Source organism: Orbicella franksi, chromosome 14 (assembly GCF_964199315.1).
Source record: "Orbicella franksi chromosome 14, jaOrbFran1.1, whole genome shotgun sequence".
Classification (NCBI taxonomy): domain Eukaryota; kingdom Metazoa; phylum Cnidaria; class Anthozoa; order Scleractinia; family Merulinidae; genus Orbicella; species Orbicella franksi.
This window is the reverse complement of record NC_138158.1, coordinates 3,699,129-3,716,541: the sequence shown is the minus strand read 5'-3', so window position 1 is coordinate 3,716,541 and position 17,413 is coordinate 3,699,129. Positions and strand designations below refer to the sequence as shown.

General features: G+C 39.5%; 2 protein-coding genes across 2 annotated transcripts in view; one reads left to right on the top strand and one right to left on the bottom strand.

The window, feature by feature from the left end:
- LOC145467895 (uncharacterized) overlaps positions 1-17,413 on the bottom strand; it is a 195,093-nt gene that overhangs the window by 19,408 nt on the left and 158,272 nt on the right. The window lies entirely within an intron of this gene.
- The window catches only part of LOC145468720 (uncharacterized), a 26,051-nt gene continuing 8,653 nt past the window's right edge, over positions 16-17,413 (top strand). Inside the window, exons 1-32 of the mRNA XM_081452421.1 lie at positions 16-709; positions 1,337-1,405; positions 1,593-1,678; positions 2,129-2,205; positions 2,501-2,567; positions 2,659-2,747; positions 2,889-2,943; positions 3,023-3,083; positions 3,247-3,308; positions 3,555-3,650; positions 3,972-4,043; positions 4,528-4,694; positions 5,740-5,818; positions 6,375-6,456; positions 6,720-6,774; positions 6,879-6,963; positions 7,407-7,481; positions 8,176-8,277; positions 8,494-8,574; positions 8,830-8,883; positions 9,869-10,086; positions 10,522-10,937; positions 11,358-11,489; positions 11,878-12,287; positions 12,626-12,692; positions 13,396-13,498; positions 14,191-14,301; positions 14,505-14,583; positions 14,778-14,870; positions 15,428-15,494; positions 15,997-16,179; positions 16,949-17,266. Of these exons, the coding sequence (XP_081308547.1) occupies positions 697-709; positions 1,337-1,405; positions 1,593-1,678; positions 2,129-2,205; positions 2,501-2,567; positions 2,659-2,747; positions 2,889-2,943; positions 3,023-3,083; positions 3,247-3,308; positions 3,555-3,650; positions 3,972-4,043; positions 4,528-4,694; positions 5,740-5,818; positions 6,375-6,456; positions 6,720-6,774; positions 6,879-6,963; positions 7,407-7,481; positions 8,176-8,277; positions 8,494-8,574; positions 8,830-8,883; positions 9,869-10,086; positions 10,522-10,937; positions 11,358-11,489; positions 11,878-12,287; positions 12,626-12,692; positions 13,396-13,498; positions 14,191-14,301; positions 14,505-14,583; positions 14,778-14,870; positions 15,428-15,494; positions 15,997-16,179; positions 16,949-17,266 (3,724 nt within the window). The 5' untranslated portion in view covers positions 16-696. The remainder of the gene's footprint in view (positions 710-1,336; positions 1,406-1,592; positions 1,679-2,128; positions 2,206-2,500; positions 2,568-2,658; positions 2,748-2,888; positions 2,944-3,022; positions 3,084-3,246; positions 3,309-3,554; positions 3,651-3,971; positions 4,044-4,527; positions 4,695-5,739; positions 5,819-6,374; positions 6,457-6,719; positions 6,775-6,878; positions 6,964-7,406; positions 7,482-8,175; positions 8,278-8,493; positions 8,575-8,829; positions 8,884-9,868; positions 10,087-10,521; positions 10,938-11,357; positions 11,490-11,877; positions 12,288-12,625; positions 12,693-13,395; positions 13,499-14,190; positions 14,302-14,504; positions 14,584-14,777; positions 14,871-15,427; positions 15,495-15,996; positions 16,180-16,948; positions 17,267-17,413) is intronic.

Genomic DNA, 17,413 nt, shown 5'->3' with positions numbered 1-17,413 from the left:
GTTTAAGGGGAAGAATCCAAAACAAGAACCAGAGGCTACCTCAAATAGAATTGGGGTTCGTCCTGTGGCACACTGACTTATATGTGGGCATTTGCACCTTTCCTTGACAGGGATTCAAAGGTTTAAAATATTTCAATCTCGAGTGTGAAAGGATCGAGAATTACTTCTTACTTCCCCTCTTCCTCTCGCGCAAAAAAGGAACTTGAAGGTTCCTAAATCCGAACAAATGAAAACCAATCGAATTGTGCGTCTTAAATTGTTATTAAAATACCATTTGTTTAACGAGGGAAGCACATAACAGTCTTACGACTGACAACCAGTCGTTTGAGGTTTCCAGATAGAATTGGAATTTAGTAATTTTGTTCTTTTCCTTCGATCTGAAGATACTCAAATGACTTGAACAGGACAACAACACCATGGGTCTAAAGTTTTGGTTAAAAAAATTCCGTGAACATGGAAATCCCCCAAAGCATGCCCCCCCCGGTTCTGTCTACACGCCGTTATTTGAGTACTAAGTAAGTTAATACACCAGGTATAAAACAATATGTAATTCCCGCAGCTATTCGGGCCATTGTCCTATATGTCTGAGTAAACGTTTTGGCAGAAGGCAGCCGGGGTCGTACAAATCAGACTTGTTTTCTGTCGCAAAATCATTTGGTTGTTTGTGTCATCGCGTGTGAAGGCTTTCTCTGGACAATGAAGTTTAAAGGTTTGTTACCTTTCTTGGTTTCGTGAAACGAGTATTTTGTTTCATATGTTAACTAAATATGGAAAAGAAGGTACTATTCAACCTCAGTCTTTGTCACTGTTTCATTTTGGCAAGTGACCAACTGCTTACGAAAGGGCTGCGCATATAGTGTTCATAAGTTTAAAACTGAATATTTTTATCATCTCAGCTCGTTTCTGGTCACAAAATAAAAGTAGAGTTTTTTCGTGTGATCGCGAAGTAAACCACAATTCTGTCACTTGTAATGGCACGGAAGAGTGGTCATGACTGATACTGACATTACATAACTTATATTGACATTACATAAACACAAATTTAATTCAGTCTACACGCAAATCTTTCCAAGTGAGAGAGGAGTCATTTTCCCCTTATATGGAGCGTGCAGGAGCGTGGAAAACGGACCTGTTTATACTAGTCTGTTCAAAATTCAAAATATTAATTCTCCTTAATGATTACATACATTTCTTTACATTTTAGTTGTGAGAATTCTCACAAGACATTATTGATTTATAATTTTTTCCACTCTAAATCATCTTTTTGCTCGTGTATGTATTGATAAATGTGAGGAGGAACTCTTAAATGCTAACATGAAATGCTTTCATTGGTTAGAGTTCTTGTCATTGTGCCTTGTCATAGCAGCGTGGTGGACTGGCACTGAGTCACATCTCGCTTATGAAGGTACCGTATATTATTTCCATACATCATCGCGCTGTACAGTAGTCAAAATTGTCGGCATACCGAGCGAAGCATACGAAACGCCAAGTTTAAAATCATAGTTTTTTACGACATGCGTTGTTGGAAAGAAAGTGTTTACTTCAGTTATTCTTAATTAGAGTGATACAATGAATCATTTTGACATTTTCAGAGGATATTGATGACAATTTCGATATCGTGTTTCCTGAGAGACTTGATAAAGGGCGCATGAAGAGAGATTTAACCACAGGAACAAAGGTATTTAACCCTGAAACCTAAGTATAAATTCTAGTTATTGGTCTCTATATCATCCGCTAGTACATGTACTTGATTCTTATGACATGCAGCTTAATTTCTTTAAACGGATTTTTTTATGGAGAAATTATAGGTTGTTCCGCATCATCATCATCATCGTCATCATCATCGTCATCATCACCACCACCGCCACCAACACCATCATTATCATCAACATCATCACCACCACTACCACCACCCCTCCCTGCCGCCGCCGCCGCCATTACCATCACATCGTCGTCGTCGTCGTCGTTATCCTTATCATGCTGTCATCTTCGTCATCAACATTATCCTCCTCGTCATCATCATTATCTTAAGCATCATTCACAGCATCACCTCAAGAACCGCCACCAGACATAAACAAATCAATGTCTGACAATTTTAGTAAGTAGTCAATTCATCTTTTTATACCAGAATGGCCATGACGAGCAGGCGTCTTTTAAATTGAAAGCGTTTGGTAAAGAGGTTGTTGTCGACATTCATTTAAACAAGTAAGTACCTCAGCATGGTGTGATTTTTCATTTTACGTTAGACCAAAGTTTTAGATATCTTCTGTCAGTACGACAAGAACAGTTTCATTGATGACTGACGTCTCTGATGTACAGAACGTGATTAAAAGAAGAGTCTTGTGGAGACAGTTGCTAAGTTTTTAGAAATATGACAACCTTAGATGCAAGGTACCACTAACCAATTAAGAAAGTGTCATTTCATAACCATATGAAATGTTTTGAATTTTTTCTTGTCCAGTAGGTTACAGAATAATTTAACAGTTTGTTTGTCTACCAGGTTAGTTTCTACATCGAATTTTACACTTCGTTATTTTAATGAAGACGGAGAACTGGTCCAGCAACAGGTAAATTAAATCACTTTACCTCCCGCTATGAAATTACTAAGAGTGAAGTAAATTTTGATATTTTCATTATCAATTGTAATCATTACAACAGGAGGCCCCACCTAACTGCCAATATCAAGGTCACGTGAAAGGTCAAGAGGCGGAGTCAACTGTTATTATTGACCCCTGCCATGGACTCAGGTAATATTCAACGACACTTATCGCTAAAATAGCTTTTTGCGCACAATACGGATGTCGGAGGTTATTCAAGGCACAACTGAGGATCGGCTCCTACTGTAGAGATTTATAAACCATCTTATTTCTAGTTTGTTTTATTTCCAGCGGATTGATCGAAGACGAAGAAGGCCAAATGTACATCGAACCATATCCTACTAAGGTTTGCCTTGATTGTCACTCATTGAAGACAAAGTTCAGAAAATATCTCTAGGAGTGATTCTTTTACCATTATGCTTTAGGGCAAAGGAGCACACAAGATATTTAAAACAAAAGATGGCAAGTTGAAAAGATTTTCATGTGGTAAGCTGTTACTTATTAAATACAAACATGCATTATAGTAGGAAATTGACCCTCCCTACCTTTGACTGTACCATCTCATTTGTACTCTTGGTTTGCTCAACAGTTGGTGATTGTGGTCAAATTTTCAGTGTCTTATTGTTGTTTCTGTTTTTTTTTTCCCAAGGAACCATTCCAGGAGGAAATGCTACTGCAAGAGAACGTAGATATTCACAGACAACATCAAGGGTAAGTAATTAGCACTTTGAATATTGGATAGCGAAAGGTTTTCAGAGGAGAAAAACCACACAGGGCACCTTATACTTGAAATAGGTCCGCAGGGGGTACTTACACAATCATTGTAGTCGAGCACAGAGTGCTTGCGGTGTATCTATAACATCATGGACACAGCCCTCCATGATTTGCAGATCAAATTTCAGCTACATACTAAACATGGCATATCTTTCTTTTTTATATTTTGTGTTTTCTCATAAGAGTAAACGAGAAGCAGAAGGGGAAGTGTATAAGAAATACTTGAAAACAACAAAAACTCGATACACGGAGTTGATGCTTATCGTTGACAACGTCGTGGTAAGTAAACAGATTTCTTAAAACCTCCAATTAAATATACTTTAATGCATTTCTACTTATGAAAAAAGTCATCTGAAACCGCGACAATGCGCTAAAAGTGGTTCGGAGTGAGATAGTATATTGGGAAACACGCAGAAAGTTTCAAATCCTAATTTTATATAATTACAGACTGATATTTCCAAGTTGATTAGTTTTTTTCTTGTAACTTTTTTTTATGCTACTTCCGGCCAAATTCATTTGAATTCGCCACAGCAGTAGCACGAATATGCGCTTGTGGGGTAAAATGATACGAATTTAGTGTTCTTTCTACTTTTTCTGTAGTACAAGAAGTACAAGCAAGACATCGCTGACGTCAAACGAAGAGTTTTCACACTTGTAAACGCCGTTGACGCAGTAAGTTCTAATGAAAACCGGTTTTACCAGTTTCTTAGGACGACAAGGTAGAGGCGCGGTGGCCTCATGGTTAGTGCGCTCGTCTCCGGATCGAGCGGTCCGAGCTCGAGCTCTGACAGGTGCCACTGTGTTCTGTTCTTGGGCAAGACACTTTACTCTCACAGTGCCTCTCTCCACCCAGGTGTATAAATGTATAAACCGGTAAATTTAATGCTGGTGGTAACCCTGCCATGGACTAGCATCCTATCCAGGGGGGAGTAGAAATAGTCCTAGTGGCTTCATGCTACGGAAACCGGGATAAACTCCGGCCTCATAGGCCACTTGGCTCGTGTGCGGACTTAACCTACCTACCTTAGCACGACGAGACAAAGCAATCAAGCTGGCTAAGAGTTGTCAACAACAGGCTTCTCCGTCATCCATGAACAAGAACTCTCCAGCTCTAATTTAGTTGTTTATACTTTGTTTGTTCTCATTCGTGTTACAGATTTATCAGAAAATTAACATTCGAGTTGTGTTATCAGCATTGGAAATTTGGACGGACAAGGATCACATACCTTTCGTGAAGAAAGCCGGCGAAGATTTGAGGAACTTTGAGAATCATCGCTTAAGCAACCAAGCTGGTGTGGCATATGACAGTGTCCATCTTCTAAGGTGAGAAAAAGAGTGAAACCTCCCTCACTTTGTGTACGGTGAATCACGGGTCGACAGTGTCGGATCTGTAAGCGTAGGAACCAGGTAAAACTTTTTGGTCCTTACGTTACTAAGTGGTCTGGTTAAGCCATTAGGTATTTTACGCGAGACTTCACACTGACATTCGATTAAGACCACTTCACGCGGGAACAGTTTGGTTCATTCAGCCACCCTAAGTTTTTTACCCGTCTGCAATACCCGTGAAGCCAGTTGTTTATATCAGTTTCAATTTTTTTCAAAATCTTTAATATGTAGAGCCAACCGAGGTACGTCATTTCAGACCCAAAGAGAAAAAGATGAATACACTACCTTTTTAAAATGCTTGAAATTAACTGACTATTGCCATAACGACTAGTTGTTTTAGTATTATTTTCAGAGGTGAATATCTAGGACTACAAAATAACGGACTAAAACATAACGTATGCAGCCGTAGTTTTAATAATAAGCTTACATGTACATCGATTGTTAATCAACTTACTCATCGAGTTCGGCAGTAGAACAAACGAACGAAACACTACGAAAAATAAATTCGTCCGGTACCTTTGTTTTATCGTTGTTGACTTCATTCACAGTTGTCATTATCGCCTAAAAATGAGTAGCTTTAGTTTGAAGAAAAATAAATTTCGGTCAATCGATCTAACCTGTTGGCGATCGACGCAACCACTGCGTTTTCGATTCTTAAAAGCCTTGGATACGAGTTCTTGAAAAGAGTTTTGGTCCAAGGGAGACAGCAGTCATTTTAAAAATCCTCCATCCTTTCAAATATCCTGGCCTTGGAGTGATGTCTTTCGAATAAATGAAAACATCATTCAGCAACTGTCCGCCCTGTTTACTTGCCGTGATGGCAAAGATGGCGAGCTTAGTAGTCAAGCTCTAGCGGGGTGAATATAGCCTCATAAGATGAGCTTTTCGACCAATCAGAATGTCCAATTCTTATATTTACTTCTGGAAATTATACAAATGTCATATAAATTATTATGATGTTGTGAATTCATTTTACTTTCAGGGGTACAATGTGGGACGATTATGGAGGAATGGCATACAAAGGGGAAATATGCAAAAAAAGGTCGCTTGGAGTTGATGCGGTGAGCTGTCATCGAACATAACTGATTAGCATAATTAGCCTTCTCAACAAAACACTCACTACCATATTCAGTCAATATCACGCACAAAAGACGCCTACTCAAAAGCCATTGCGGGCAAAATTTTCATGTTTGTATAACAAGTAGCTTTCCAAAGGTAGCAGCGGCACAACGTGATTGCGTCAAAAACTGCACACGACGCGCACACTTTCTTATTGCCACTAGCCTCACTAAGAAAACTGCGAGACTTGAAGCGGTGAGAAAGTTACCTTAGGTAACAAAGGCTTTTACCGTATTATTCGTCCACTTTCCCTAATAATTTCCTGGAAAGCGCGTAAGAAACTTCGCAGTCACTTTGGATTTCTTAGAAGCGTAAGACAAGCTCCACGAGCGATTCGTGATTCATACGTGTCTGAAGTGTTCTCAGTTACGGGTGTCTTTCCTTTTAACCGCCTTGCACCTGAAAATTAGGGGGAAAAAGGTGGGTCCTAAAAGCTTGATTAACTAATCGATCGTTGTTGCATTAAGAGCAAACATTGTTTCCTTATTTTCTCGGCAGTGGAACTATTGGGGCTCGCTGGGTCCTTGGTTGGCTCTATCGCATGAGCTGGGACACAACTTTAACTTTGATCATGACAACAGTAAGTTTAAATTTAACCTCGTCTGCTGACAGAATGTATATTTACCTCATCTAGCTACTGGGTGTTATAATTCATCAATATTACAAATTTACCTACTTGCTTCTAAAGTCAGAGCAAAAAAAAAAACAAACGTTTTTATCCGAATTTTCAGTAAGAATGCTCTATGTAACTTATATAATTATACCAAGCAAAAAGAGATCATCGTCTCTTGCAAGAGACCGTGACCATGACTGCAAGCAAACGATATTTTTCTGCAATTGCAGTTTGGCCATCATGTAAATGCCTTTCTCCACGTGGATGTGTCATGGGATCTTTTAAGTGAGTTGTTTGAATTTTCCTTGTTTTTTTTTTAAATTTTATTCGCTGTTCGTTTCATTTTTCTTCCTGCTAATCTAATCCCGTACTTTCATTTTCCCCCATAGGACTCGAGTTCCCGGATTTTCCGACTGTAACTTACACAACATGACCTCGATTGACGACAGCTGTCTTTTCAACTTGCCAAAGAAGGTGCTCAGAATCGTTTAATTTTCTTATTGCCTTATATTTCTTTTGAAATCTATTCCGAAAATCCGGTGATGTATCAAATGGCTCCCCTATCAGCAGGCCACTTCCGAATTACCTTGTGCCTCTGTTTCAAAACGAGTCCCGGTGCAAAACCTTTCATATCAGAATGAGTTTGCTTTGTATGAAAATGAACATGTAGGCGAAACATATCTTCAAATGAATGATTTCGCGCGAAGACTCATTTTGACACAGAGACAAACGGCAACTGGCCTACTGTTCCTCTTTACCATTATTTGCTGGTCTGTAAGAAAATGTAAGCAGAAGTTGGCTGATCGTCACTTTTTGGAAGTTCTCGGCTGTATGAAACACAACTGAGATGACAGTTAACAAGAAAACCCTTTATATCATCAGTAACAACTACTCAAGTATGTCTCTTTGTTTTGCAGAACGTAAACCCCGAGTACAAGTGTGGGAATGGAATGCCAGAGCCTGGTGAAGAGTGCGACTGCGGGACGCCAGAGGTAAACAGTGTGCGCGCGTGCGCAAACATTTTCGCCTTATTAGAACTTAGAGGAGCTCAGTGACGTTATTTTGAGTTATTTTGACCGCGTTCAAATTACCTTTAAATTGAAGAAAGCCTGAAAATGATAGTTTACTAAGATAAGACAAAAAAAAAAAGAAGAAGAAGAAAGAGATAATAATGAACCATAGAGAAACAAGAATGGTTAAGAATGGGGAAGATAAACACGGATTACAAACGACGAACTTGAAAAATTTAGGCTGAACTTTCCAAGATGTACTAACCGTCGCTGACGAGCGATAGCAAACAATATCTACCTCTTTTCAGAAGATCGTCCCAGGCCTCTTTTTCCTCATTTGAACACCGAGTTTTTTGAGAGAAGATTGGGAAGAAAGCAATTTTGTTTCCAGAACTTGCCAAATATAGCTAGGCGTGACCTTCAAGATCGACATCTCAAACAGAACCCTAAATTTACCTGCCTAAACATGGCATCGAAGTTACGTTTTTATTTGGAAGATAATAAATCGTAAAAGTTTCTCCAAGATCTTGGTTCGATGGTTTGCTCATAGCCAAAGAAACCTCCTACCAATCGGTTGACACGTTACATGGGAAATTGAAAAATAGAACCGGCAGCAGCAAACTTTGTTAGAGGTAACTGTTGCTAATTCGAAGTTCTAATTTTCAATTAACTGCAGGAATGCAAAGTACGAGATCCGTGTTGTAACCCAAACAACTGTCGATTGAAGAAATCTTCTCAGTGTAGTGACGCACTTCATACGTGCTGTCAGAAGTGTCAGGTGCGTAGCTCAAAATATCAACTCTCCTCAGAGATCGCCATAAATCACTTTTAATGTTACTGATGAGAATTTGGTATTACATCAAGACATCTCCTGGTTGATGATTTTCTCAATTCTCATTACCTGTCTGCTTGGCAATGCATTGGTACTGTGAGGAGAAAATAGTTGTTGATCTTTCCAATGTCGACATTGATGGCTCTGCATGTGTTTTTACAGTTCTCTCCGCTTGGAACATTATGTCGTAAAAGCAGCGGAGAGTGTGATGTCGAAGAGTATTGCACTGGAAAATCTGCTCAGGTACGTACAAAATACTAGTTAAGAGATAAATATGATTATCTCTGCGTGTTTGTGTCTTTTTTCCGTTTTCACGCCGTTCGATTTCTTCCTTTGCGAAAGGAAAGCTTTTGTGATGACACAAAACTTTGAGTTTCGTATGTTTCTTTAAAAACAACCTCTTTAGAAGGCACTGTAACATAATTTCAGTAGTCATATCATGAGTGAAATTTAGGTAAGACTTTTTTCAATTCAAATTTAATTTAATTCTGATTATAGTGTCCTCCAGATGACTATATCAAAGACGGAAGTTCCTGTGAGGCGGAGCCAGAGGTACCGTAATGCTCAATTGTACAACTGGTAGCCTGGGGGTAATGTAGAATAATGAAACATCACAAATTTCTACCAACACTGTGACTCCGTGCCATAACATTTGCCTTTCATAAGATTTCCATCATGTGGCATTTTCTTGCTTAAGGACGTTCGCGCTAATTGTTTCTGGCATCCTTGCTGCGCACGCAAATTCACACGCCACGTCATGCATGAGAGCGCGCGCTAAGTAATAAAATGAAAAATGACAAGGCAGATGGCCATTGCTATAGCTTTGTCTGGATTTAACGATCTTGGACGTTCGGTGACCCCTATTTTTCTTTTGATGCATCATTTCCTCTACCGATTTTCTACGTTTAGCGAAAGAAGAAGAAAATCTATCGACTAGAAGTTTGAATTTTTTGCAAAATGCACAATCAAATTGCGTTCTTTTTAGCTCTTCGTTTATCTGTGCGGCGGTTTTAAATGTCTCTTGAAGGGTTAAGTTTTGTGAAAACGTTGGTAACATTTGGAATTATTTACGTAACAGACCCACTTCTATAGAATATGACTAACATCGTTTGCCTCCGTTGACTCACCTTCGATATTTTTAACTATAAACCGCTGTACACCATGCTGAATTACGTGCGCCAATTTTTCAAAATCAGGGTAGTTTTCCACACGCTTTATCTCTGAAACGAAGTCGGTGACCCTCAATTTTGTTTTCATTTCTGACACAAGTAACTCATTACCTGACTTGCAATAAAAATTAAAAAAATCTATCGACTGGAAAATTTTCGCGCGAACGTCCTTAAAACGGTCAGAAATATGTGTGCTTCAGCAACTTAAATGAAACCGGTGAAATTCGAAGTCGGCATTGTGGCAACGTGACTGTGAAGTATTAACCCAAACGTTAGACACATAACCTTTGTTACTGCCTCCTCTGATTTGGCGGATGAGCTACTCGATATTCACATTGATTTTTCTTACGTTACAATGCCATTTCAAGCTACTCCAGGGGAAGTACGTTGAAGATGGGAAGATGACGAAGCTGCCGCAGCCAATTATAGCACGACACGTCAGAATTGACCCGCAGTACTGGGAGAGGGGCCTGTGTATGAAAATGGACCTACTTGGTTGTGAAGCAAGAACTTCTGGTAATGCAAACAACTTACGAATAAATTCACAGGTATTCTTTAGGAATCCAAAGCACAGAGCAACCCGATAGTCATATAAACCAAAAATAAAGAGGATCACACCTTAAAATATGAGCTTTTTAAGAGATATTATTTTGTATCTGTGATCTCGTTTTGCTCTGTATGATGCTGCTACTGAAGATGCCAAACACCAGTTTTTGTACTGCCCAAGTTTTGCTGCTCTGCGTGAATCATTGTTTGCCTCCGCTGCACGCTTGTTGGAAGATAAATGGCTTTCCCCATCTGATAGGAGAAAAATTGACTGCCTTTTAAATCAAGTTCCTAGAATCAACTTCCAACTTAATGTAAACTTGTTTTATTCTGTACAGTCTTTAATCTCCCAATCAATCGCTTCGTAACTGCTTTTTTTTCTTTCTTTTCTTCATTTTTGTGCTTATTCTTGCTATTATTTTTCTCCACGAGCCTAATTTTGTTTTATAAAAAACTAAGTGCAAATGCCATACAGCTTTCGCGATAAGCAGCCTGTGCTATTAAATAAATGTCAAATAAAAAAATACTGTTTGCAAACAATGATGGGATCATATGCTCTTTTGACTGAAAAGATAACGCCGTGTATTGTGGTTGATACTATTTCAGTTTCTCGGAGAACTGCTACTACAATACAAGGCTTTGGTAATCTGTGCGTGAAGCCACAGGGTTTGTCATCCTGCCCTTCTGCAGATGGAACGGAGTTATTTTACAGAAAACCAGGACAATGTCAAGGGGCATCTACCAAGTTCCTTCTATCGCCAGATGGAGTGCTAAGTCATCATTGCAGCCGGAAGAAGATCTGTCCAAAAGGAGGGCAAGGCGGATATGGAGTTCCATTAGTCATCAGTGGAAATTGTGACAAAGAACAGTCCAAGTTTGAACGAACAACACGTAGGTTTAGTTTAAAAATTTTGATTGAAAGGCTGTCAGTCACTTCCGTCACTCACTCAGACACGGATTGAGCACTCACTTATTCCGTCTGTTTGCCTGTCTGTCTGTCTGTCTCTCTGTCTGTCCGTCTTTCAGTCAGTCAGTCCCTTTAGTCACTTACTCAGACACACACTGATCATACACTCACTTGGTCCGTGTCTGTTCATCAGTCCTTCAGATAGTAAGTCAGCCAGTCAGTCAGTGAGGACAGTGAGCCAATGTGTCAGTCAGTCAGGTAGTCAGTCAGTTGACCAGACAGACAGTCAGTCAGTCCGTTGATCGCTGTCATTCCGCCAGGCGGTAACTTAAACTGCCAACTAGAAAATTACTTTTACATGCCTCAAGTTGATTTATTAAAATGTAACACTTCATAATTTTCAGGAAAATCACTTCGTCATGTGGCTAGCGGATTTTGTGTGCATCCCAACGGCGGTGCAGCGAGTGACGGTGTCAAACTTATTTTATGGGCGGGCTGTGACGAAGAAAGACTCGCATTTCATTTCTTGGCACAGGGTAAGAATTCCACAAGAAAACAACACCAAATGAAGAAGGATTTCAGCACTAAAATGATTGTTTGTAATCTCTAATTAACAATTGGTGAGAGTTTCATGAATGGGGCTCATTATTGACTTTTCAAATAGTGGATATAACAACGCAACAACTAATAAATCAAGGATAATCTATGCTACAAGTAATTGGTTAATGTTATTACTGATTGTGGCCACACGTCAGGGCAATACATGCTGACTGTATCATCAAATAGTTGTGTGGGAAGAGCTTATCAGATTCAGGGATTTGTGGTAGAGCATGATGAATAAATATGTGACGATTACATGCATTTACAGATCAGGTAGGAACCGGTTTTTATGGCGTAACTAAAGATTTGTTTTTAAAACATCAGATTGCTTGCTTTCCTTGGGCGTGGCAGATAGCCAATCTGTCCCTGACAACCGCATCTCAGCATCCAGCAGCTTGCCAGGTTACCCAGCTAATGAGGCGAGGTTGAACAGCGCTAGAGGTTGGTGCGCAGCCAAAAAAGACAAAAACCAGTTTGTCCAGATTGACCTGGGGAAGGTACGAATGAATTTTACACATAGCCGAGTAGAAATATTTCCTAATCTAATTCTAGAAGAAAAGTTTGGATATGCTGATGGTAAACTCTCTTCTTTTAAACTGATTGAATTTCAGGCTAAAAAAGTATCAGCGATCCTTCAAAGAGGAACTGATACCGGTGATGTCACAGCTTTCTCTTTGCAGTACAGTCTGGATGGTCAGCGGTGGACTGTGTGGTCGAGTAAACCTCGAACTTCAGTGAGTGTTTATTACAGTGTTGTTCTTCAGAAGGCTGATATCCATAAGTTGTAGCTTGACTGTCTTTGTAGCGTTATGACTGTACAGATCCATCAATAAACAAACAAACAAACAAAAAAACAAACAAACAAAGCGGTCTAATTCTATGTTATATGGTCTTTTGCCTTCAAAGTTTTACATCAGCAAAATGTTCCGTAATCTCACTAGTCGACCACGTTATTTCCAATTACTGTTCAAATGTTACAGTGAAAGGTATTTGAAACCATTAACCATTTTAATACATTTCTTATTTTAACAAGTGTTGAAAAAACGTTTTTCCAAACTATTTATGTTTTCAGTTAGTTTGCTACCGTGGAAAGTGTGTACCGTCAGCTGATACACAATGCCGAGATTTGTGGGGACCAGGTAGGATAATAAGGAGGGTAATAAGTTCATGCGAGACTTGTATGTCGTTGTTTTTGACAATCATCATTTCTTTTTCGGGACAAATTTCAAACTGAACGAAATCCTCTCGAAGCAGTTCTTCTTGGAATTAACGTAAACTTGCATTGTACAAGCTAATACCAATAAAAAATCATCTAGATTTACAGCGTAAACTAAGCTTTTTCAACGAGTAAAAAAGGTCAAAGACACACAACCACCCAATGTTCATCAAGTGAGGAATCACAAACACCAAAAAATACTTTCTTCTGATCTTGAATTCTAGAACTTTTAAGGCATTGACGTGCTAATAGTGCGATAAAGCCGTATATGCAGTACATGGTATACAGTATTAACTAAAAAGTTATTGACGCCACAATGACCACCTTTTACAGTATACTTAGAGCGGTTTTTAATTGAGTGTCAAAGGTAATCAGGTTATTATATTGTTTTGGTTTGATTTTGGTTTTATTATGGTTTGAATGGCTGAGTAGTCTAGTACGTGAGTAACTTGTTTGGTTTTGGTTTTACGACACTTGAATACGTCAATAATGTTTAGTTTAAATGAAAATTAAAATTTATCAATCCTAGGTAATTAAGAAATATATTTCTCACATGCGTATTCCCTAGTATTTTTAAATGGTTTCGATTGATAAATTGTATCTTAAGTCATAAATGTATTTTACAGAAGCTTCAAATGCTCCCTCTGCTTGTTACGAAAAACTGAATGGTGATGCCCAGGGCTTTGGTAGCTGTAGTCCAAGGACAAATCTTCCATGTCGTGGTAGAGAGTGAGTAGCAGGATTTACTTATCTCAATAGAATTCCAAGGTCAACAAAACGCCGCGTAATTAACTTGTGTGTAAAAGATCTCCCAGTGACTTTAAAAGTAGTGAAAAACAATGCTAGCAAGCAAAAACCTCCTAAGTTTTGACGATGCATTCTTTCCTGGGAGACCTAATCCCCGAGGGGGGGGGGGTGGACTCCCATGTGAAAAGGTCGGGGATGCTAATCGGAAAATTTGAATTAAACCCCCAAAAGAGAACAATCTGGGCGTGGCCTGAAAACGGAAATAAGAATTTTTTTTTTTTAAATTATCATTTCTTCGAGTGCACCCAAAAAGATACTTTGACAGCTAAATATAGCGGCGTTTCGTCATGAACAGCCCAAGTGGGGCCAGGATCCGTGATTTATACCCCTAGGGGAGACGAGGAGCATCCCCGACCATTCCATATGGGAACCCCTCCCGGGGGGCCCAGTCCCTTTTCAATTTCTCCCGACCCCGCTGACTGCCCCCTAGGTCTCCGAGGATGACAATTTTCATGACTCATGAAACACTCTGCCAACGATTAAACTTAAACTGAATTTAACATTTCTGATATTATATTCTTCCACGCGTCACTCCATTTTATTTATTTACACCGAGGGTAACGAGACGAACTTATTACAGAATTTATCGCTTACATGTTGTTGTGAATCTGCAGAAATGCTAAATGCGGTCAGCTGCAGTGCTATTCAGCGACAAGAACGAGGCCCGTGGTGGACTATGGGAGTTACTACGAATTAAAAGTTTTACCTACTGGAGAGAAATGCAGGTATGAATAAAAGTTTCCCATTTCACAGTCAGCAAGAAATAGCTCCCTGTTAAAGTTCTGAAGCTAACAGAGTATCAACAAGCAGTTTCGAGTAACTAGCGCTTTAATTACGATTAAGTAATGTTCTTTGAGCAGTTCGCTTGTTTGTTTATCAGTCATGCTGTACTATACACATTTGTGACATTATCCCGTTTTGATTGCAGCGCGGCGTCTCGTAAAGGAGGTACTGGAAACGAACTTGTTGGTATGGTCAAAGATGGAACAGTGTGTGGAGTCAATAAGGTAACGAACTCAGTACACCCTAAAATTATAATTCCCAAAGCTAACCTTAAAGAATATCGTATTTGAACACCAACTATACCAAAACTAAACGTTAATTCATTGCCATGTCTTTAAGGATGTAGTATAACCTTGTTTGAAACGGTCATATACTATACTTGAGAATAAACATCACCATGTCTTTTGACTTACCATAGGTTTGTGTGGCAAATCGATGCACTAGTGTAGATGAACTGGTTTCTAAGCAGTGTCCAAAGGCCAGTAATGGTTTGGAATGCTCGGGAAAAGGGGTGAGAAGATGTGTTAATAGTTTGTAATTTTCAAATGTGCAAATTAACTTATTGGATGTGTTGACATACTGTAACTCATTCTGATTCTGATCATGGTAACGTACGATCTAGTCCTCTAACTGAGGCACTTAGGCCTCGTCCACACTACACCGGAGAAATTTGAAAACTCAGCATTGCCGTTCTAGGGAGAAAATTTTCGAAGTTTCCAGGGAGAGCTTTTCGAAAACGCTCTTCAAATCGGAGGAATTTGAAAACGTCAGCTTTGTGTTTAAGTGTGGATGGAAAACATTTTGAAAACGGAGCTTTTCGAAAACGATGACGATCTTTGCTCCCTCTCTACCGTCCATCCTCTAGACAGTTGACAAACTAAGAAAACGCCGCGATAGACTAGACTAGAGAGCTACTTATCGACTAACAACTCTCAAGGCTTTCGAGGCTCTAAAGTTTGAATTCGATTACCTCACTGGGCTACCAAAAAGTTCATTCATATGGTATGCGTTTATGAGATGATGCGGCCAGATTTAAAGATTAATAAAATATATGTGTCATTAAACCAGGTTTGTACAAGCAAGGGAAAATGCAAATGTCGAGGGAATTTGGACCCAGAGACTGCTTGCCAAACAGGTAAAACAAGAACAACACACGGGTTTTCAAATGGTCACAGGATAAACTAAATGTACTTGACAAAACTATGTTTAGCTTGATAGCTAACTGCAAGAATCGTAACCTATATTTGAACGGAAAAAATAAAGACATTTTTTCAATAGAAAAATGGACTGGATCTAGCATCATACAACCGTTTGTTTATAGCCTTCAGGTGAGGTACGATGTAATCATCACTTGATAACAGCCGGATTCTTGTCCGACTACGAATAACATGCCCGGGGTTCTTGTCCGACTAACGCTTGGTCATCTTATAACAGCTGCTAACAAGCAAAAGCGTTATAAGCCTACGAAAACTGCTACACTTCTATCTGTGAGGGCGGTGCATCGACCAAGCCACTGCCACCGTATCTTCTTCTCTTGAGTACTGACCATATGCAATCAACAATAAAATGTACAGCACATTATTGTAGTACGAAAAACACAACCGGACTAAAATAAAATCTTCTCAACCACTTTTTAGCAAAACAAGTTCGCAGTGGCCGATGGGGCGCATGGTCAAAATGGACCAAGTGTTTGAGAGTGTGTGGAGAAGAAAAAAAGACCAGACAGCGGTTCTGTGACAACCCAGCACCGGCATACGGAGGACGAGACTGTGATGGCGAAAGAATTCAAGAGGCACCATGTAACAATAAGAAATGTCCAGGTAAGCAACTGTAATATTGCAAAAGGATGGAAAGGGAAAGAAAGCAACCATGCTATCAAACAGAATCAAGAACGATACTGTACAATAGTTAAGCTCACATACTTTAAGGAGCTCTTGAAAAGTTCAGGCTAAATTCGTTGTTTGTAATCCATGTCAATCTTCTCCATCCTCAACCATCTTTGTTGCGTTGTGGTTTATTATTATCTCTTTGGTGTTTTTCTATCTTAGCCAACTATTATTTTCAGGTTTCCTTCAATTTATAGGTAATTTTTTACGTGGCCAAAATAGCTCAAAATACCGTGACCGAGCTCCTTTAACTGAGTTCTATTGTAATTTCTTGTTTCATAGCGTGCAGTGATCGAATCAGTTCATTTTGACGAAAGGAAAACCTCAGTTTTGTTCCCTACATCGAGATATGATCTTCGCTTCTCGATCTGCGAAAAAGCAAGAGGTCGAAAATCATTGCTTACACACATGACGTGTTTACAACAGCGACCTCAGTGCTACTCCTATTGAACTAAAATTCTTGCACAGCAAAAACTGCAATCGTGCAAGGTGAGCCATGGGACAAACTCGAGCAAATGTTTCCTACTATCCAGGTTCTGTTTTTGATGTTAAAAAAAATTCTAGGTACAAGCTATTGCCCACCTCCAAAGAAACATGCACAACCTAAAGGTGCGATAAAATTTTACGCGCCAGAAAATTGGCCCCCCTCCCCTCCTCAAAAAATAATTCTCCCTCCTTAACTCTTCCCTTCTTCCTGCTACAGAGGTTCATTCTTGTCACCACCTCCTCTCTCTGGGAAAAGAAACTGGCGTCCAGTTTCCGGATGGAATGTACACTATCAATCCTGACGGAAAGGGACCGGTGAACACTTACTGCGACATGTCACGTGACGGTGGAGGTTGGACACTATTGGTCACGAGCCACACAAATACGTGGACAGCCAAGAACGTCAGAAAGAGAAATGAGAATAAGCCAACTTTAAACGGAGATTTCTCCATTCTTTACAAAGCGGATTTCATCAAGGACTGTCTGAACGTGGGTGGAGATTGGTTTGAGTATCGAATAGAAGCCAACGAGAGAGGTAAGCGAGGACCTTGTTAGGCTAGTTCACACTAGTGACATAACGACATAAACATAACGACATAGCGACTTAAGAAGTACGTTATGTCGTTATGTCTGCAGTGTGAACATCCTCACATAATGACACGTATGAAAGCCTTAACCTTGC